Consider the following 22,596-nt stretch of genomic DNA (forward strand, 5'->3'; position numbering starts at 1 on the left):
ACATTTTTGTTGCTGATCCTGCCGTACAGTGAATATCTGCCCCACACATGAAATTAGGCCAATATACCTTTATTGCCCTGACATCATTATGGGTTATCTTTACAAAGATAAAATAAAGAACTTTTAATTAATTATTAACTTGAGGCCTAGAAAAATTCTACTTACAGTAAATAAAGGAACAAGAAACAATTATATCAAGGCATCATTAAAAAGAGAATCAGTACTAAGTTAATTATTAGCCCATTAAGCCCAATATTGAGTCAACTTGATATAAATGTCTCAATGCAATTTTTATAAGCTCCTAACATGCATTCTTTATACTCTGAAAGTTTATTAGTTCTTATGTTCTACTGAGTCTCTTAACTCAATTAATTTTGAAGCTATTTAAATTTATACTTACTGTAGAGATACGGGTATTTTTTGGTTTAAGGAAAAAAGAATGACCCAGTTTGCCTGGTGTATGATCACATATCCTGCAGAGTTTAACTGAAACTCATTTGCAGTGTCCACAAGAGAACCAAGGATTAAAGTAGTTTGGAGAAAGAGCAACTCAATATTTTTCCTAAAATGATTATTGTAAGAACATCTTGTACTGAAATACTACTTTTCTCTTGGAAACATGTAAGCCTAAATAATTTGTTCTGTGATCCCACATGGTAAGATTAGTCCTCCTGGGTCAGATTAATTTGGAAGGAGTCATAAATAAATACAATAGCTTAAATAGTCAAGAGACAACTCAACTTTGTATTATTCTGTGATTTTTCATATTCTCTGAACATTCAGAGATTAAACATGAAGGGTCATGTTAAGCTAGGATAATGATTACCCTTCTGTAATGAAAAAGCAATAAAATTCAAAATTCATCCAAATGAGTGTATATTTTAACAGCAGACTCATATGAGAGGTTCACTGTATTTCTTTTAATAAGAGTCCGTAGCTATTCTTTTCATTGTGGAAAGATTATTTAATATTACTCATATGCTAGACATCTTAATAAAACACTTCTTTCATACAGAGAGACTATTAAGTAGTTTATATGCACTACACTAAATTCCTCTTTCTTCCCAAATGTGTGCTTCTCTGGTGTTTACAACATCTGTCAATGGTACTTCGACCCTCTCATTTCCCAAATGCAAAACCGCAGAATATTCTAGATCTCTCCCCTCCCCAAGTGCTGTGTATTCAGGCTGTGAAAAGCTCATGTTTTTTTACAGCAATGCAGTCTGCAACATATTTCTACTAATGAGCTCAGAAAAATACCTACTGCAATCCCATCTCATAAAAGGAAGAAGCCGAGACCCAGAGAGGGGAATTACTCAAGGCTACACAGAAACATACGGAAATAACTAGGACCGGAATCATGATTTGTTGTTCCTTAGACCATTAATTTTCCCACAATCTTTCTGTTTCTGTTGATGTTACTTTCATGACACTATTCATACTCATCTCCTCTGATGCAACTACCTCTTCCTAAGATCTGGCTTTCACTGATCTTGCCAATAGTGTCCTAACTGGTATCTCTGATTTCTTCTTTGTAGTCATGCTACACGCTACTCCTAGCTTCGTGCTTCTGAGACACAGTTCTCACCATACCCAATGCTCTGCTTGAAATTTTCAAAGACCGTTCTTTACAAAATCATGTCTACATGCCTTGAATGTATCTCCCCAAAATTTATATGTTCATATCGTAACTTCCACAGTTGCTGATATTAGGAGGTGGGGCCTTTGGAGGTGCTTAGGAGATAAGGATGGAGCCCTCATGAATGGGATTAGTGTTCCCAGAGCTCCCTCACCCCTTCTGCCATGTGAGGACACAGCATGCAATTACTGGAACCAAGTGAACCAGAAAGAGGGCCCTGATTTTGGACTTTCCAGTCTCTAAAACGTCGAGAAATAAATTTCTGTTGTTTCTAAGCTACCCAGTCCGTGGCATTTTGTTAAAGCAGCCCAAAGGGACTAAGATACTTAGCTTGTCATTCAAGGCCTTCTGTGATCTGCCCAAACTAAATAGCTGCTCACTGTACCTTCACTCAGCCAGACAGTCATTCAACAGATATTCACTGAGTTCCTGTTGCATACTGACACTTTGCCAGGTAACACCAAAATGAATAGGATACAGTCTGGTCTTACTCATCAGGGAGCTCATTGTCTAATAGCTTCCTTTAATTACACATGTAAAGAAAAATGTTCTACAAGGGCAAACTTGATTGTTTTATAGGGGTCTTGTCAGAAAAAAAGTTAAGAAATATGTAGAAAAATATTTACACTATAAACAGTTGTTTTGTATTGATGCCTGCTTTATATAGGATAAAATCAGCTTCAAATAATATATCAGGGATCTTTGAATTTCTTAACTATTTACTCAAGTTTAAGTAAGTGTTCTTTATATCTTATGGTCTTGCTAAACCATACAGACCTACTAAATACCACTTAAATAGGAAAAGAGATTAAAAGTTAATTTTTAACAATAGCTTACCAGGAAGTAGAATGTTGTCTGTGTTTCTTTGGGTCCGGCCCATCAGGACAGTGGTCAGATTCACTGTTGGTTTCTTAAGTGTATTGGGTTTCTTCAGCAATGGTTTTATTTGCTTCTGTGACTTGACAATGTTTGCAAGACTACCAGACAATGATTGATTTATATACCGAGTTAAATTAGATAGGGCAATTTGAGTTTTTATTTCAATCACTGATTCCACAAATTCTGTCAGACCTTTCTGAAGAAGCTGAGTATCTGGTATGGAACCTTTTATCTTGGGTATGGTAGCATTCAGTTCTGATATACTTGTAGAAGCATCATGACATATTGTTAAAGCTTCATAGAGAGTCTTGTTAAGTAAAGAGAAATTAATGGAAAGATGAATGGATTTTGCTTCCAGTGCTTTAAATCTGGAATTTAGTACCTGCAGTTGTAGAGCCTGGTCTCTCTCATTTGTAGCCACAAAGCCTTTTTTTAGTGAAACATAATAAGGTATGAGCGTCTTGGTCACTTTAGACTCAACGCCTTGCAACCGAGTTTCAAAATTTTTGGAAATGTTTGTGGCTGAGAGTATTTTTTCCTCCAAATGACTCATAATTTGCTGGTATTTTATCACTTGGGAACTGGTTTCATTGATCATTTGAGAAATCTTTTGAAAGTTGGACAGACTTAGTTTTTCATCTTTAGGAATATTTGCAAGGGCCTTGGCAACTTGCAGAACAAAGTTATATTTCTGATTGTCATTGACCAAAATCTCAATAGAATCATTCAAACGTTGGAACTGAGAAATGAATGTCAAAATAGTCTCCATATTTTGGGTACATTTGTGATGGACCTCAGGATTATACTTTGTTGTATCTAAAGTCTCTTTTAGCATGTAGTTATCTTGAATGAAGTCAATGGCATTATTTATAATAGTTATTGTCTTATTTAGACCGTCTTCCATTTCTAAGGCATGTTCATTGATACGTCTGTCTAAGGAATCCCCACGACTCTGTACTTCATTTCTAAGTAAGTTGTATCTTTTTGTAAGTTCTTTGATAAGCAAATTTAGACTGCTAACAGCAGTCATCAGATTTTCCACTTTTTTCTTTGTAGCTACTACTTCTTTTGGTTGCTCATACGTCATTGTCTCTCTAAAGGATGCTCCCTGCTCGAGCAAGGGTTGAAGAATCTCCATATCGTAAGTCAGATCATTTAGTTGCTCATTCATTTTATCCATCTTAGTGTCCATTGGAAAGAGAACCTCAACCAATGTTTGGTTTAAAACTTGTAAATTCTCTTCTGTGTCCTTAATTTGAAATTTAAAATCATCTCTGCATTTGGATAACATGTGTTCACATTCCTCCCTGACAGATTCTTTCTCCATCTCCAAAGCAAGGGTGAGATTGTTAATCTTGCTATCTTGGGTGTGCAAATCATCGAACATACGCAGCAGCATCAAACCCTGCTTCTTTACAGTCTCATGTAGAGTAGACATGTATTCAGTGACGTTATTGCTAACTGATCCAGCGGCTGGAACACTCTTCTGATTTGATACTTGTTCAGTTGATAAAAGATGCTCCTGCATGTCCTTCATTTTAGAAAGGGTCTTGTTGAGGGATTCATGATACAGAATGCTCCTTGAGCGCTCCTGTTCTAGAGCACCTTCTAAATGAGTCTGCTTTGCTTCTAGTTCTTTAATAGGCTTCTCACATGTCAAAGTCATTTCTTGTCTTACATTCACAATGCGATTTTTTAGATCCAGTATGTCAGTCGAAGTGGGCCTATTTTCTTGCATTAAAACAGACTTTTGCTGGACTGCTGCTGAAACCACGGTTTCATTAACTTGTCGAATTATCTGTCTGGTGTTTTCAAGATCCTCTGAGAGAGTTGATACAGTCTTGAAGAGCTGCACTATGGTCTCCTGCATGTCATTTTGAAAAATTTTAAATTGTTCTCTTACTATATCTTTCACCAGATCATTAATGCTTTTGGATTTTAGACCTGGAGAAAGAAATAATAAACAACAATAAATGATACATGATTTTAATAATGTAAACTTTAGATAGCTCTAAAAAGATAAAAGTTTGAGACTAAACATTAATGACATGAAATAATGAAAATATCTCTTGACTGCATTTACTTATGAAATTTTAAAAAAATTACTAGAGTTCATATAAGGTGGTCACCCTCTTAACTGATAAGTCTGAGGGAAAAAAATCAGTTGCTGGGAACACGCTAGAATCATAGAACTAAGGTTCTCTGGACAAAGGCATAAAGGAACTACTACCGACTTCAGTTAATACACCCTTGTAGGCAATGATTCTAGCCTTAGTCTTGCATAAAAATAAATGGTTTGGGGCTTTCTGCCTTAGTAAATAATACCTGATGTTAGCTCATGACTGTTTATTAGGTTTCTAGTACAGTTGACCCTTGAACAATGCAGGGAATGGAGTGCCGACCCTCTGCACAGCTAAAACTCCACATATAATTTATAGCTGGCCCTCCGTTATATCCAGGATTCCTCTGAATCCACAGTTGCACATCCTTAGATTCAACCAACCGACTGTGGATTCTGTAGCACTATAGTATTTACCACTGAAACAAGTCTGCTTATGTAAGTGGACCCAGGAGGTTCAAACATATGTCGATCAAAGGTCAACTGTAATTAGGTTTCAGAACTTGTGTTTCGAGCTTATAAAATTTAATATATTGGGCTTCCCTGGTGGCGCAGTGGTTGAGAGTCCGCCTGCCGATGCAGGGGACATGAGTTCGTGCCCCGGTCCGGGAAGATCCCACGTGCCACGGAGCGGCTGGGCCCGTGGGCCATGGCCGCTGAACCTGTGTGTCCGGAGCCTGTGCTCCGCAACGGGACAGGCCACAACAGTGAGAGGCCCGCGTACCGCAAGAAAAAAAAAATTTAATATATTGACTGCAGAGACGAAATTTAATGAGGTTCCCAGAGGAGGAACAATATGAAGTAATAATCACAAGATTCAACAATAGTTCATAATAAAAATAAAATAAAAATAATGAGAGGTTTGAGGATCACAAAACTAAGTCAAATGACAGAAATTTAAGATACACATTGACTCTCATAATATGACATTAATTTTTTTTTTTTTTTTTTTTTTTCGGTACGCGGGCCTCTCACTGTTGTGGCCTCTCCCGTTGCGGAGCACAGGCTCTGGACGCACAGGCTCAGCGGCCATGGCTCACAGGCCGAGCCGCTCCGCGGCATGTGGGATCTTCCCGGACCGGGGCACGAACCCGTGTCCCCTGCATCGGCAGGCGGACTCTCAACCACTGCGCCACCAGGGAAGCCCGACATTAATTTTTTAGGTGATTTTATTTATTTTTAGTTTGATAATTCTTTTTTAAAATATTTCTATTGAAATATAGTTGATTTACAATATCATGACATTAATTCTTAACAAAAAGAGGAGAGGAAACTTGCCACTAATGAAGCACATACTAGTTATCTCCCCTTTAGAAAGAATAGACTGATCACGAGCCAGAATTATGGATAAACGTAGCATTAGAAAAAAAAAGGAAAAAGAAAAAAAGGGTCTTGAACTATTCAGAACTACTTAGAACAGGAAATAAATATTCAAACATGTAAAAACATAGAAACAAACCTGTTACATACAAAAACAGAAAATGGGAAAAATAAAACATGCTTGAGGCATATTTATAGTACATGGCAATGAAACAGATATAAATGGAAGATATGTTCATTCAAACATGTAGCCAATGTCTATAAGGTAAAATACAGGCAACATAATACAAAGCATTTTAATCAGGAAGGTCTGTACAATGGAGTATTGTGAAGTAAGTTATGGCTACTATGAAGTCTATTCAAGAAAGATGATTATAGGATAAAAATACATAGTCCCTACATGTCTCTATTTTGTAAGCGAGTTTTAAAAAGTATTTAAGTTGCTTGAGAGACCTCCATAAAACATATTGTGAAAGAGCAATTATACCAAATAGAATGATATATTGCTTGAGGGTCTTGACACTAATTAATGTGGTACAAAGACAAAGCTGTGAATGGATAAATATTTCCTTGGAAATCCTAGACCTTAAAGATGCATGTTTTTAATTGATCTTTAGGGTCTAGGATTTCCAGAGTACAAAAATTTATTTTACATTTCTAAACCTAGTGGAAACTGATATAAACTTAAAAGTCTAGAAACTATAAGTAAGTGAAAATCAACTTGTATGTAATAGAAAAAAATAATAAAAGCACATGAAGTATGAAATAGTAATCAGTGACACACAGCACCAAAGTACTAAGGAAAGGCTTAGAAAAGATTATATAGCTGCAGTTAAGATAAATTATACTGAAACAGTCCTAACTTTTGCATTTACTAACATGAATAATCATACCAAGAAAAGTTTTAAAGTATTTTTATTTTCTAAATTTTAGTTAGCATTTGACATGTCACTCATTTATACAACAAATCTTTGTTGAGTACATTCTAGATGCTACACAGAAAATGAAATTTGGAAAATTAGATTTCTTATGCTTAAAATAGAATATATTAGCTTCACTAAGTGTAAGTGCTATTAACTACTTAATACTACTTAAAGTGCTATTAACTGCTTAATTAACTACTTAATAGCAAAGTTATTTTTATTGCACTTTCTACAGGATCATTTAGTCATTTCCTGTGGGTTAAAATTGTCTTTAATTCTCATGATGAAAACAGCTAGATGAAACACAATAAAATAATTAAGGTTAGGAATCAGACTTCCCTAGGATTTATAACCTCATAATTCTGGCTTAAAATGTTTTTCAAGATTGACAAGGTAAAATAAAACTTAAGCGTAATTAAATTAATTAATTAATTGTGGACAATAACAACAGATTTTAACTACAGCAAGGGAAAAACTACATGATCTGAAAGTCAGAAAAAGAATGAAAATAGGCGAAAACACTGTAATAGGTAAAATTCAGTACAGAATCTTGATCAAATTAACTAGGAAAAAAAGAATCAAAAAAACAATCAAAGTAAAAATTAGAAGGTACTCTCATGCTTTAAAACTTCAGTGGAGGCCGGGTGCCCCGCCCCAGGGAGGGGAGGAGGAGAGGCAAGAGGGTTTGGTTGAGCTGCAGCTGTTTGTCTGTTTGACACGGGCTTGGGCCCTATGGCGGGGGAGACGAGGCCCAGGACTGTTGAAGCCTGGAAGTCCCCTCCCCTCCCCCTCCCCTCCCCTCCCCTCCCCTCCCCTCCCCTCCCCTCCCCCTCCCCTCCCCTCCCCTCCCCTCCCCTCCCCTCCCCCTCCCTCCCCTCCCCCTCCCTCCCCTCCCCTCCCCTCCCCTCCCCTCCCCTCCCCTCCCCCTCCCCTCCCCTCCCCTCCCCTCCCCCTCCCCTCCCCTCCCCTCCCCTCCCCTCCCCTCCCCCTCCCTCCCCTCCCCCTCCCTCCCCTCCCCTCCCCTCCCCTCCCCTCCCCTCCCCTCCCCCTCCCTCCCCTCCCCCTCCCTCCCCTCCCCTCCCCTCCCCTCCCCTCCCCCTCCCTCCCCTCCCCCTCCCTCCCCTTCCCCTCCCCCTCCCCTTCCCCCTTCCCCCCTCTGCCGCTTTGTGGCATCCCCCTCCCTCCACCCTTTCCCACTCTTACAATCTAGCCATGACTAGCAAAAGCACAGCCAGGCCCAGCGGGCAGCCCCAGGCCAGCAAAATATGTCAGTTCAAATTGGTCCCGCTGGGTGAGTCTGCAGTGGGGAAGTCTAGCCTGGTATGACGTTTTGTCAAAGGGCGGTTCCACAAGTACCAGGAGAGCATCACCAGAGCGGCCTTCCTCCCCCAGTCGGTTTGTCTAGAGGACACAACAGTCAGGTTTGAGATCTGGGACACAGCTGGGCAGGAGCGATACCATAGCTCGGCCCCCGTGCACTGCAGAGGTGCCCAAGCTGCAGCTGTGGTTTATGACGTTACTAATCAGGAAACCTTCGCCCGAGCAAAGACATGGATAAAGGAACTCCAGCGACAGGCCAGTCCTAGCATCGTTATTGCCCTGGTGGGGAACACAGCTGACCTGGCCAGCAAGCGCATGGCAGAGTACGAAGAGGCCCAGGCGTAGGCAGATGACAACAGGTTACTGTTTATGGAGACTTCAGCCAAGACAGCTGTGAACCTGAACCATCTCTTCCTGGCGATAGCTAAGAGGTTGCCGAAGGGTGAACCCCAGGATCTGGGGGGTGCAGCAGGCCGAAGCCGGGGTGTGGATCTCCATGAGCAGTCCCAGCAGAACAAGAGCCAGTGTTGTAGCAACTGAGGGGCGGCTAGCGGCAAACAAGGATGGAGCTAGCGCGAGAGCTCAGAACTAACCTCCATCCCCACCGCTCAGCACACAGCCCCTGCGGTAACAGCACACTGGGCCCTGGCTCCCAAGGGCTGCCGCTTGACAGCTCCATCACGGCACTTTGTAACGCTTCAGCAACAGGCAGCTGCTGCCACTGGCTTCCTACCCCTACTCTGGGGCTTGGGGGGCAGATCCCCCAGGACTTACCTTCCAAATCAAACTTTCTTCACTTTGTATTATAGGTGCAAGACCGTGACCTACTTATCTTTCCTCCTCCTCCCCATTTTTTCAGAAAACTCTCTTTTTGTCTCCTTCCCCTTCCCCTTCTGCTTTCGGTCAGTCTCTGTTCTTGATCCTCTTTTTCTTCCCCTCCCCGGGATGGAGAAGGTAGTGAACCCAGGAACTGAGGAAGGAGGTTTGCAGTTCAGTCACATTAGGGGCCCTGGGGGAAAGTAAGCCTCAGAGCAGAGGGGAGTAAGGAAATAGTTCCTTTTTGTTTTTATGCGGCTGGAGTTCTCATATTTGGAAACACTGAGTTGGCCTTGTGGAGGGTGTTTCTAGGTAGAGGCGAGAATGGGAAGGCAAGCTCTCAGGCACCAGGTTGGAGTCTTGTTGGTAGCTAACTGGGCAGAGGTGGAGATGCAGTGTCATCTGTGGCTCAGGAGCTCTTCCAAGGCTTACTGTCCCCTCACCCAGCCTCTTAGGTAGCTTCTCCCCCATAGTGGGGGAGATTCTGGACCCCAGAGTCCTCCAAAGAATCCTCACTGGCTGCGTGCATCTTTGGCTCTACTGTGATCTAAAGGGAGGGACCAGCCTCTGACTTACACACATGCATTTTTTTCTCTGTGGCGCTCAGATGGCCTCAGCCCCAGACACTATATCCCCCCTGCAGTTTGTACTTTAATTGATGGTAGTTCAGTTGTGAGACTGTTTTATGGGGGTTTTGATTGATTTACCTGCCCTCTTAACTTTTTAATTAAGTGGAATCCGAGGTGTATATGAGGTTTGGGGAGGGGCTGTAGAGAACAGTGCCGGTGGCAGCTACCCAAGCCCAGTCTCCATTGCTAGCTTCCTCCAACTCTGATTCTTACTTCACCTATGTTCTGGTCAGCCTGACTCTTGGGTGTACGTTTAATCTTTCCTGAGGAATTAACTGAGCAGCCGGAGAGCAGTCTCAGGATAGCACAGGCCATTGTAGGGGAGTGAAAAGGAGTCAGCAAGATGGAAGAGTTTTCTGTCCTTTCCCAGGGTTCCCATTCAATTTGATCCACCTATTACCATGTCTTTTCTACTTCCCTGTAAATGGGTATGATCTTTATTTCCACTGTACAGTCTGTTCTGCCCCCCCACCTCCCGTCAGGCCCTATTTCTTTTCTCCTTTGTTAGTATCTTCGGTTTGGTCCCTCCATGCTTACCCCCCAAACCCATTACCATGCAACCAGTGGTTTAATCCGCGTACCACTAGGAGGGTAGTACCACAGAGGCCTACTTGTGGCCCCCTAGTACCATAACACCTGTTCCTGTGGACAGGGAACGACTGGCACTGAGGGCCCCTCACAACTGTCTCACATCACCAGAGGATGTTGGTCCTTTATAATCTCTAGTCTCTCTTCACATCCCTCATCAGGTATTTTAAGATGTCTTTGGGAGGCCATCCAGGCAAGAGAGAACTCTAAATCCCTTCTTGTTCTAGCCCAGGGTTTTGAGGAAATTGGAGGGAATAAGAGAGGAGAGGCCATAGTGACCTAGGATTGGAACCTTTTGGCTTGCAGACTGCCTCCTGTCCCAGAGAAGCTGAGACATCCATGAAGCTGAGATTCTGAAGGACCCAGCTTAGGTTCTTCCACTTACACCTAAATTCCCTTTCTTTACCAGGGACAGCCTTAGTTCCCGTGGCCCTGAAACACGTACACATTTTCCCCTCCTTTTCCCAGTACCCACTAGCCCCCCAAAGCAGCCAGTGCATCCTTACAAGTGGAAGAACTACACGGGCTCCCTTAAGTTTCTTAGAAATGAAGCTCTTTCTCTGTGTAGTTTTCCCCATGGAGCAGTAGCGAAGATGTTTCATTGCCTTGGGGCTGGGAAACCATTTCTCCAGGCGTCTTCTCCCCCCGCCCTGCCCCCCTTAGGAACAGGATTGGCCTTAGCTTCTGGGCCTACCTGCTGCCTTCCTTCTACTTTCTATTAGCTCTTCTGCTTTCCTTTGAGCTGTTGGGCTTAGGGAATCTTAGTTTTTATTTCCCAGCTCTTCATTTTTTTCTTCTGATCTTTTTTTTTTAAGGGGGGGTATCATTTTTTCTTTTTTGGCTTCTAAGAAAGCATTTGCCTTTTTTCCCCTTTCCTCCTCTCCCAACATAATGATCGTGGTAACAGAATGCAACTGCTGATTTACCGATGTATTTAATGGAAGTAAAAAAGGAGAAAAAAAAAAACCTTCAGTGGAAAACTACATTGGGCACAGGGTAAAAATCACAGCAGTGTCTGAAAAGGAATCAAACAGATTATTAGCTTAAAAGCTCGTTTCAGGAAAACAAGCTTTTCAGATAATATTTCTATAATTTGTTACTAAAGAAACAACTGTGCAAGAATCTGATTTTGCAAAGATACATCAAAGTGCTTTATGTCAGTGTATGAGTGGGCACATCATTTTAACTCTATTTGATTCTGTTTCATGTGACTCAAGTGCTTCTACTTCCTAAACGATTTGATATTGTATTTGGTAACAACAGACATATTTGATTATCAGACACCTGGGCATGTCGCTTCTGTGGTTGTGAATGCATGGCCTATTCATAAGATTCAGATACTTCTTAAGGTGTTGGGGCATTTGATTTTGAACAGTTTCTCTGGCTACTAGCAGATGAAGCACTGCTTCTCAACTTGGATGTAGAGTAAGGGAGAGAAGGGGTGGTGGTTTCAGGAAAACACAGTGCCTTGGGGGTGAATTTAGTTTTTGTTTCCTGTATAAACATTCATTAACTGCAAGCCATCTGGTTCTTGTAATTGATTGTGCTCAGTAAATGATTAAGGTGTCCTGTTGAAGAGGGAATACTGTTGTTGCTGTGAGTGTGTATTTTTTCCCATGTCTGGGTCGGAATTTTTGTTAGTAGGTTCGCAAACAGCTGTTGACAGGCCTAATTCACTCAGGCTATGATAACCAAATTTTGCTAGACAAATTTCATTACTGTGGTTATAGTCAATTATGTACTGTTCCTATTTCACTTCTTTCTCATGCTCACTTCAGGGAAAATATATTCCTCTCTCATGCTTGCCATGGGTAAGTTTTAGCCATAGGGAGCATGCCAGAAACGTAGGACAGAGTCTTTCAGTTGGTTAATAGCACCAATAATTTACATGATTAAAAAAAAATCATGATTGCTCTGTACTGGTAAAGGATATGGAAATCACCTTTTTATTTCTTTTACATGTGAACCACATAAAATAGAGAAAAAATAACTTGTGAGTGATAGAAATGGGGTGTACAGTGAGTATGTTTTATGCATAAAACAAAGTGAAAGGGACCAATAATCCTGAAACTTGGGAACAAACAATAAGCCCAGTGAATTGAGATGCGCCTACTAACCAAAATACTTGTCTGGAATATCTGTGTGCTACCTGAAACCTCTGCCGAATTAACCCCCCCTGATCCCTTATCAGTTGAGATGGTTTTTCTTTGCAGAAACCTTCCCTGAAGTCTAAGACTGGATTTATTGAAACTATCAAGGGGCCCCACTGTATTGTACAGAACACTACCATGGCAATTTTTCACTATATATTCAGCATACATCTCTCTGGTAGGCAGAAAAATGCTGCCCCACCTAAGATGTTCACACCCTTATGCCCTTAACCTGTGAATATGTTACCTTCCATGACACAAGGGCCTGGACATATGTGATTAAGGTTGAGAACCTTGAAATGAGATTATCCCGGATTATCCAGATGGGTCCAATGTAATCATATGAGTCCTTACAGAGGAAGGAGAAGGCAGAGGAGTGGGCCTGAGAGCTGCCATGAGGGCTCAACAAGGCCACAAGCCAAGAAATGCAGTGGCCTCCAGAAGCTGGGAAAAAGCCAGCTTACAGTCATCAAGAAAATGGAATCTCAGTCCTACAACCGCAAGAAAATGAATTCTGACAACTCAACTTAGCAGGAAATGGATCTTCCTGTAGATCCTCCAGAAAGGAACACAGCCTGCTATTTTTAAGAGCACAAAATTCAGGCAAAACTGACTCACATTTCTATGAATAACAACCTGGTGTGTTTTAGAATATATTTTATTGATTATCTTCCATGAGCGAGATACTTTCTGGGATAATAATGCACTTTAGATTTATCCTCAATATCTTCATCAACATTAAGATAACCATGGATCTAGCTGTCCCTGACAATCATCCCTTAACCTCACCTTTATCTTGAGCTGCGAACCACAATTGGAGCAGATTAAGTACGGCTCATTTTAACTATAAAGGAATACGAGTTAGACTGTAACTAGGTACATAATGTCAATAAGTCAGATGAAATATTCAGACAAAAAGTTGACTATATTAGTAAACAATATTTAGATGCTTCAACTTATTTCAGAAATTGAGGGATTTAAAAGTATCTTATTCAAAAAAAATCTTAGACTTCTCTATCACCCAATCTAAAGCAAAAATCCCAAAATGATGTGAGAAAAGATAAATGAGTCATTTGCTGTTTGTCTCAACTGAATGAATAATTTATTTTACTTTTACCTTTTAGAAAAGATTGAAATTCCCTGCCTTTATCTTCACTGATTTTCCCTTCCAGTGAGGAGTATGTGTTCTTTATATCACTCACGGCCAAAGAAATATTGTCAATCTTCTTCTGCAGAAGGGTCAGTTTCATTGCCTGGTAGTTCATCTGGTCAGTCATTTTTTGTGTCACTGCTGCATATAGAAGAGGAGAAAATGGGAAACGTTTAAACATACATATTTAAAAACCACTTAAATTTCATGATAGATTGAAAGGTCATTCAAATAAGCCATGTTTGCACTTCATATTTGAAAATACAGATTATATGCACTTAGCAAATGGCATCCTGAATTTTATACTAATATTTAGGGGTAGAAATTTGTAAAAAGCATTCTAATATCTTAGATTTCTAAAATGTTTTAACTTTGTCTAGAATTTTCAGTCTCTCTTTTGCTAACCTGAAAGAGTCATTGTTAAACTTTCAATAGATGAGGAAATTGAGGGTCAGAAAACTGAAATACCTTGCTTGAGGTTACAGAGCTAATGCTTTATCTTCTGCTTTCAAATCCAATGCTCCAGCATTAAATAGATGTAACCACAGATATACACACACACATATGTATATATAATACATGTATGTATGTAGTTTGTATCTATATTCTGAGAATTGTATTCTTTACTGAGGTATTCTTTAGAGAGATAGAGAGATTCAGAATTTGGTTAGAATCACTTTATAAAGCAATGATACTTTGCATGCCATTACACATGCATTTCAATAACTCAAGGAGGATTTTACGGTATCTTGTGAAAATACTGAATTTCAATCCCTTAAAAAAATTTGAGTACAGATCCTAAGCTATATTCACCTGCATTCTTAGAGAGATCCCCTTAAATCAGATTTCTCAATTTGAGTGCCTTATTTTGTATGACTAGATATATGCCAAACATAGTGAGATGTTTTTAGCAGTAACCAACTTTATGTTTCTAAGAGATGAGGTTAAGTTTAAGAGGAATGGTAAAATATTTATGATTAGAAAGATGAGAAAATATGTAACATGCCAACTTTAGATCAACACGAGGTCCTCGTTGATTCTGAGCCACATTCTTTGCCCTACTCGGTGAGCAATACCCCTCAGTGATCTCTTGTCAACCAAGGGAAGGGAGCCTTCTTAGCTCCCTTAAAATGATCCATGTCAAGGTTCTTCCATGATTGTACTCTTTGCAGGACAAAAGTCTGATTTAATTTTGGAAACCTGTGATTTCCTTACAACCTAGTATGACAGCATTTTTATTCTCCTTCTGTGTCTGCACACAGAGCTCCAGTAATTACACATGTTCCCTTCAGGCTGGGAACCTGCAGCTCACCCATAGTTTCTCCCAACATGCAAATAGAAAAGGATCGAGAGGTATGTTAATGTCACCATCAAACGTTTGACAGCCAAGTGATGTCTTGTTTGGAAGTCATCATAAATAGTGTTGACAGTGATTGGGTTTAGGGATGACAGTAATTACAGTCTGTGACCTGGGTCACCACAGTCTTGCTGCTGCTGCTCGGGCATCCCTCTGCCACCTGCGGCGTGACTCTCAGCCTGGTTGCTGTGTATCAGCTGCTGTTGTTCCTGGGCTAGAGGGAAGCAAAAAGAGAAGAGAGAGAGTTAAGCACTGGAACCGCCTCATTTTTTTCCAGTCCTGAGCAGCAATATGGCTGCTGTGCATTTTCCCGTGTACTGAAGCTTGACGGTCAGCGATGACTGCAGAATAAGAGGCTCCGCCCCCATCCACAGGGTGATGTGCTCCCACATTGGTGTTGGAAGTGCAAGACTCTAGTTCTGTTTGGAAAAAATAAAATTATTAAGGTTTCCTTTTAGGTGAAAATGGGTGGTAGTTTGGGGAAGCCGTGTAAACCGGGGTACGTAAACTGCCGGCATGATTGAGAGGAACCTTAAAATCCGCTGTGTTAAAAGCTAGAGCAGCTTTCTAAGTGGACTGTCACAGAGATGGCTTGTTTAACAATGCAGTTTCCAACTGGTGGCCACTGGAAGTAAGGGAGAGCTACAGGTTCTTTACTAAAAGAATACCTGCGTAATAGTGCCACTTAAATGGGTTGTTCCCAGATTTTTAAGAAATGCATAGGCTCAAAACCTAAGGACTGCATGTAAAAGTAAACCATTATAGGGCATGTCTCGAGGGGTTCTATCTGTAAAATCAGTGAAATTTCAGAAGAATAGAAATTCTTGTAAAGCAAATTTACTCTATTAAAGAATTGCTTCTCATTTCCCATGAATCAAGTAATATTTTAAATGGTAATATAAGTTTTCATTGGGGAAAACAGTTTAGAGGGAAGATTTATTAAACATATTGAACACATCAAGTAATGTATGTCTGTAATTTGCAGACTTCTAATGAACAAATTTATTCATGGAAGTCTGCATATTAGACATGAGAAAACAAGCGTTTGGTGTCTGACTGTGCTTCTTCCCGTGTGAAATTATGTACCACTGAAACTGCACCTCTGGCACATGTTAATTATGCTCCCTAAGGCATATGTGGCTGGGACAATAATACTAAAGCATCGCTACTCCACAGAAAATATATTTGCCACTAATTTGAGTTAGTCTCTATTGCTAGATTGAATTTTGCATTGCTTTCTTCAGGGCATTGAGCTAAATTCATGAATCTCCATTCATGTCCAAGGTTTTTGCTTTGATTTTGTTTCTTCTTTTTCTCCACTGCATAATAGATGGTCCTGCATAACTGTTGATTTATTTGGTGGAAGAAAACAATCTGTAGCTTGGGGAAAAGTGTATGCATTTGAGGGCTGCAGTAGGTGGTGAGAAGTATTAAACTTCTGCTAGATCCTAGTAATAAAGTTCTTATAGCCCCAATTCCAATGAATTCATACAAATATATCTGCTAAATAATTGTATGGTTTTTAAAATCAAGGTTCCTTCTTAGATGATGTAATAAAGCATTTTCCTGGCAGCTAAAATCTATCTACCCAGGAGGGTTACCAGAGAGTAAAGCAATGATTCTCAAACCAGGCTCTCTGAATCAGCAGTGTCAGCATCACCCGGGAACTTTAAAAAATACAACTTCTGGGCCCCATCCCAGACCTGCTAATTGAAGAAACTCTGGAGTGAGGCAGCAATGTGTGGTTTAACAAGCTCTCCAGCTGATTCCAATGCACACTAAAGTTTGAGAACCACTGGAGTAGAGCATCAAGATACATCTTCCTTAGCAACTTCCCACCTCACTACCTTCCCTGTTTCTCTTAGCAGTGGAAGAGTGTTCAGGATACAGACTTGTCAGTATTACAGCAAAAGGAACAGGTGGGTTTAACAGAATGAACAAATGGGTCTTTTCATTTTTTTACTGCTTACCTTTCTGAGCTAGATCATAGGAAAACAAAAAGGGCTGGTGTATTGAAATGCATACCACGACTTGGTAGGCAGAAGACTTTGTTAGGAAGCAATGTGTAATTATGGTAAAACAAAGACCATATTGTTTTGTGACATACAAACAAGGTTGCTCTTCAAATTTCTTTTTCTATCATTAACTTTTAATGCATATTATGTTTTTGCTTTGTTTGTTTTTTTTTTACGTTTCTTTAGAATAGTGATTTTTCATCATGGGTGGAAATCAGAAGCATCTGTTAACTTTGAAACACTAAGTGTTAATGTTCTCTCCATCCTCCTCCCACCCATCTGAAGATTATGATTCAGTAACTGTTCTGGGGAACTGAGCATGTGTGTACAGAGTTTTTTAAACTCTGCAGGTGATTTCGATGTATGACCCTGGTTAAAAAGCACTAATTTAGAACAAATTTCAAATTTTCTAATTCTAATAAGTAAATTCAATGGTGTAAGGCAGAAAATACCAGATGTTTAAGTTAAAAATTGCAATCCAGAAATTGATCTTCAGAGATTTTTCAACAGCCGTAAGTGCTTGTTGATAGCAAGAGCATATGTTAAAGACTTGATTTATTAAAACTCTAGTGAATGAAAACCTTTAGTCTCCCACCATTCCATAGAGAAGCGGGCCTTTACAAGGAGTAAGTGAAGCGGGGTGGACGTGCAGGATGACTGTCACTGTTCGTGACTCCCTAGTATAGATGATATTATTCTCTCTGTTGTTAGGACACAGGATCCCTGAAGAGGGACTCCTAAGCATGGATGCATGTGAAGTGTCTGAGCCACCTCCCCAGAGATCAAACCCAGAGTCCACTTACAATTGTAGAATGTCTCAGAAATAAAAGGGCCTTTCCACTCAAAGCCTAAGCTATAGCTCCTGACTCCCACCTGGTAACATTCCACATACCCCAACTCCAAAACTGTATTTAGTCAGTATGCACCGGTGTGACCTAGCAATTATTAAAATACTGAAATACAGCCATACCTATTGGCAAATATATAAAGTGTAATAACTGATACAATTAATTAAAAAAATCAAAATATTAACTTATTCCAAGTTAATTGTGGATGCACGATAAAGAATAAAGATATATCTTGTAGGATACATGATAAATGTATGGAATTCCTATTATAATAACATCCGAGAACCGTTTTTCAGAACTAGCAGTTTGTTGGGCCCGTTTCACACACTACATAGAGTTTATGAAACATTCTATGTTTTGGCAGAATCATCAGTTTATCATTATGTGTGATTTATGTAGTAGTTAGAATTTCCAAATTGTTTGGTACTTACTTTAGTTTACTTGCTAGCACTAATTGTCCTCAGCACATAATTTTTGCTAAATATTATTAAAGAATTTATAATCAATTATTGAAAACACTGGAAGAGACAAAAGTTTAAATTTTCAAAGTATTTCTTTTAGATATCATGAGTTGGAATTTTTTGAATCTGAGAAAAAAATGTTTTCAATAATGAAACTAGTCCTGGATTATCTAATATACAGTGCAGAAATCAGTTAGTCTGGGACATCTTTTGATATATAAAATATCAAAGTCAAAAATATCAATATCAATTCAATTTAAAATGTAATTAGTATTTTTGAAATAAAATCAGCTTGATTTTCAATAAAAATTAGTGGGCTATTTTTACTTAATATATAAATGTTGATTTCAAATAATGATATGAATTTGTATCATTTAAAATAAAAATTGGGCTTCCCTGGTGGCGTAGTGGTTAAGAATCCGCCTGCCACTGCAGGGGACACGGGTTCGAGCCCTGGTCCGGGAAGATCCCACATGCCGCAGAGCAACTAAGCCCGTGAACCACAACTACTGAGCCTGAGCTCTAAGGCCCACGAGCCACAACTACTGAAGCCCACATGCCCTAGAGCCCGTGCTCCAAACGAGAGAAGCCAACGCAATGAGAAGCCCGCGCACTGCAACAAAGAGTAGCCCCCACTCGCCGCAACTAGAGAAAGCCTGCGTGCAGCAACAAAGACCCAACACAGCCAAAAATAAATTAATTGATTAATAAAAAAAGTAAACCCTCAATACTAATCTAAATAAAATTGCAATACAAGCCTATATGAAAAAAGTAAAATAAAAATTACTAGACTTATTTGTCCTCATAATGACATTCAATTTCTGTTAAAATTCATTTGTGATCAAGAGAAAAATATTAAAGAACTTCGTGAAATTAGTCTCATGAAATAAGCTTTTGTAATAATAAAAATTTTCAAGTTAAGCAAAGCTTTTGAAATAAAAAACTTCAAAAACACTTTATCAAGTATGTTAATAAAAATCAATAAAATAAAAATATTTAGAAAAAGTTAGAACTTTTAACATTATCATATAATTGAAATAGTAGATCATTTCAGCAAAGAAAAATATTATGGAAGTTACCTGACAAAATAATTCTGATATAAGAATATCATTTCAAATCAGTTTTACGTTTAGCATTTGGAAAACAAGTTTTTTACAAAAAGAAAAAAGAGAATTGGTTTTCAGAAATGACAGTCTAACAGAAATGTCAATCCTTTTTTATCTTTATAAGGGAAAAAAATATTCCCCTTTTTAAACTGGAGATAACTTGAAAACTGATAAAAGATATTTTATATATGAAAAATGTTTATACATACTATTTGACACAAAAATTAATAAGGGATAAACTACATGAGAAAACATAGATTTTCTAATAAATCATATGAAAATGAAATTTTTATGACAAAACTCAAAAGTATAATAAATGTTTAAGTTCCTTGATTTATGATGCCCTAAATTTGACCAAATGATGTTTGCAAAGCTCTATGAATTAATTAAATAGGACATTCCTACAAGAATTTTTATGATTTAGTTAATAATAAATATACTAAATATTTTAAAATGCACACACTATTTAAGGACTGAAAAAAAAGGAATGCAATCACTGTTAACTCAGTAGTGGCCAGTAGATAATTCAGCAGGATGGCAATATCATTGATGTTAAAAGAAATTATAAACATACTGAGATTTCCTGTCACCTAATAGCTCTAAATCTGATGGAGAAATCTCTAAAGGAGATGGACCTGTATTAAATCATCTCTCTGACATCATTTAGCTGGTGTCATCCATGTCAAAAGAAAGAGCACACCAATAATTTGTAGAAATTAATAAGCTGTTTAGAAATTATTTGAATGATACACGATGAGTGATTTGTGTTATGGCTTATATTACTTGGTATATAGTTTATAATATAGATAACATATGCATTAACTTAAGAAAATAAAAAGTAATGCATTCTTAATTTTTGATTTTTATATTAATGTATATATTAATTGATACTGAGTCGGTTGTCAAATGTTTGAATATGACCCCTGCCCCTTCTTACCCCATCCTCATAATCAAGAGGCAGATTGGTTGAGGCAGTCACGATCCTGACTAAGGTGGAACCACCGCAATAAAAATCACGACAGCATTTTACACAGGGTTTATTTCCAGGGGCTCAAAAATCCTACGCTAAAGCTTTATTATAAATCATAAGGCATTATTTTATATTGCATTATCATATTCTAATGAAATTGGGTCTCTTCATCTCTTTACAAAGTATTACATCTTGCATAGTTAATGTAGAGATTATTACATTGCATCTCATTGAATATTCTCCATTTGAAAAGTACTGGCAAAGCAGGGAATCACGCGCACACACACACATACACTCACACAAGAGGAAGTAGGGGGTATTTTACGTGTGCTCCATTCCTATTTGAGGGGGGGTAATTCATCAAGTCGTAGTTCTCGCTTTGCCACTCAGCCCAGGCAAGATCCTGAATGTGCAAGAAGTGAAAACAAACCTAGGTTAGAGGGAAAGGGTCAAGAACAGAAAAGAGGCAAACAAAAAGAATTCAAGAGTAATTTTCTATTGACCTTAGGGTCAAAAGAATTTCAAATAAGTCTTATTCATGCAATCTGGAAAAATCCTATTGCACGGCAAATGAGAGGATAGAAAGTGACATACCAGAGAAAATCAGCAAATTAGAAATAAAAACTAAAAAGAGAAGAAAAAAATTTTAAACCAGTGACAAGTAGGAGAAGAGAAATTAAATAAAGCTTTCAGGAAGAAAAAAAAGAAAGAAACTGAAAGGGATAAAAGATTAACACATATAAGTATTGAGTGGAAGTCTTCAGTTTTCTTGCACACTCGTTTTTGGTGATTCACTCCTCAGTATGTGGAAACAGAATATCTATGAAATAAAAATGAAAATTTCTCCATATTTTTGTAAAGTTTTAAAGAGACTGATTTGAAAGAAAATGTAATTGGAAAAATCCTTTCAATATTGAATTACAAAAACTAATGTGATTATGTGTGTGTGTGCATAAAACTTTCCATTTGCTCTTAGCTATAGTTATTTTTAAATTAATTGTTTTAGGAGGAAATAGGTGAGGAAATTATACTCCTAATTGTAAAAGAAACAACTATTAAGCATCACACAAAGATCTTTGAGATCCAATTGTCATATGAACCTCTTTTCTCTGGAATTCATTGGATGGGGTCTGTGAAAACCTGAAATACCTGTTTAGCAAATTCAATAGTTTGTTATCTTTTCTTAGCTCTGTTTGTTGACTGGAGTTCAATACTTGCATTCATCCCAATTTATTTCTCAGTATTTAGCTGGTGGAGAAGCACTGATAGAATCTCTGACAGCGGAGTCAGTTACTCTCCTGTGATAAAATTCCTGGTTGATCGATGCTCTTTTATTTTTTCATTTAGCAATCTTTCTGTCTTCCCCACGTATTCTCTACCACAGGACTGCCACGATTCTAGGTTTTCCAGGCAATGTATCTTATCTTGCACTTAAGCACAGACCTTTACTTTGTTCCACAGGGCCCAAATTTCTGTCTCTTCTTTTTTGATCCTTTCTAAGATATTGGAGCTGAGACAGAAGGGCATTTATTTAAGTCAAATAATTTCCAGAGATCTTTATGTACTTCTCATTTTAAAAAAAAATTCAATATATTTTAAACATTGGATTTCTTTTTTCTCTTCTCCCAATACAATTACTCTTTTTCCCTTGCACTAGAAACTCTGATCTTGGTGGATCAAGGACTTAGAGAAGCAAGGTCAGCAAGTGTCAAGAGCAACCGTTTTCTTATTAGGTGCTTTTTCTTTCTTTCTTTTTTTTTAATTAGACAGGTATTATTTGTGAGGTGTTTTTTTGTTTCCTTCCAGGCCTTTGAGGCATATCGTGGAAGTCATTAATGGCAACTCAGTAATGAGGAAGCTTGCTCTCTCTGCCTTAGAAACAAACTTTCCTGTGTGGCTTGACAAGACGGGTTTCCAACTGATTCTTTGATATCAACTGAATGCTTGCATGACGATGTTCAGTACATATGTAAAGATTTACCGAGATTTAGTAGTTAAACAGTAGAATGCAGTTTTATGCAACAAAGGTCCCTGGTGTTTTTTGACTAAATGTATCATAATTTTATTGAGCAAAGATGCTTACAGGAGGTAATGTTCTTTTTCAAAGAGGAAAGCATTAATCACCACCGAGGAGAACCAGATATACAAAAATATAAGAAATACAGGGTTTTTTCTGTTTTAAATATTATAACTTTTATGGCATAGTAATTGGAGTAATATTTAAAATAATCTTACTAGAGAAGCCCCATATTTATATTGTTAGTTACAATAGCTCTTACATAATTTATTGAATTAGTGCACACTTG

General features: G+C 38.6%; 1 protein-coding gene and 1 pseudogene across 3 annotated transcripts in view; one reads left to right on the forward strand and one right to left on the reverse strand.

The window, feature by feature from the left end:
- MMRN1 (multimerin 1) overlaps positions 1-22,596 on the reverse strand; it is a 77,438-nt gene that overhangs the window by 13,624 nt on the left and 41,218 nt on the right. For all 3 annotated transcript variants that reach the window (XM_073805589.1, XM_019926421.3, XM_073805588.1), the window contains 3 exons: positions 15,003-15,104; positions 13,501-13,674; positions 2,477-4,462 (listed from right to left, as the gene is read on the reverse strand). In XM_073805589.1, coding sequence (XP_073661690.1) covers positions 2,477-4,462; positions 13,501-13,674; positions 15,003-15,104 — 2,262 coding nt within the window. The remainder of the gene's footprint in view (positions 1-2,476; positions 4,463-13,500; positions 13,675-15,002; positions 15,105-22,596) is intronic.
- Positions 8,081-8,888, forward strand: LOC117312452 (ras-related protein Rab-5B pseudogene; annotated as a pseudogene).

This window comes from Tursiops truncatus, chromosome 5 (assembly GCF_011762595.2).
Source record: "Tursiops truncatus isolate mTurTru1 chromosome 5, mTurTru1.mat.Y, whole genome shotgun sequence".
Taxonomy (NCBI): Eukaryota; Metazoa; Chordata; class Mammalia; order Artiodactyla; family Delphinidae; genus Tursiops; species Tursiops truncatus.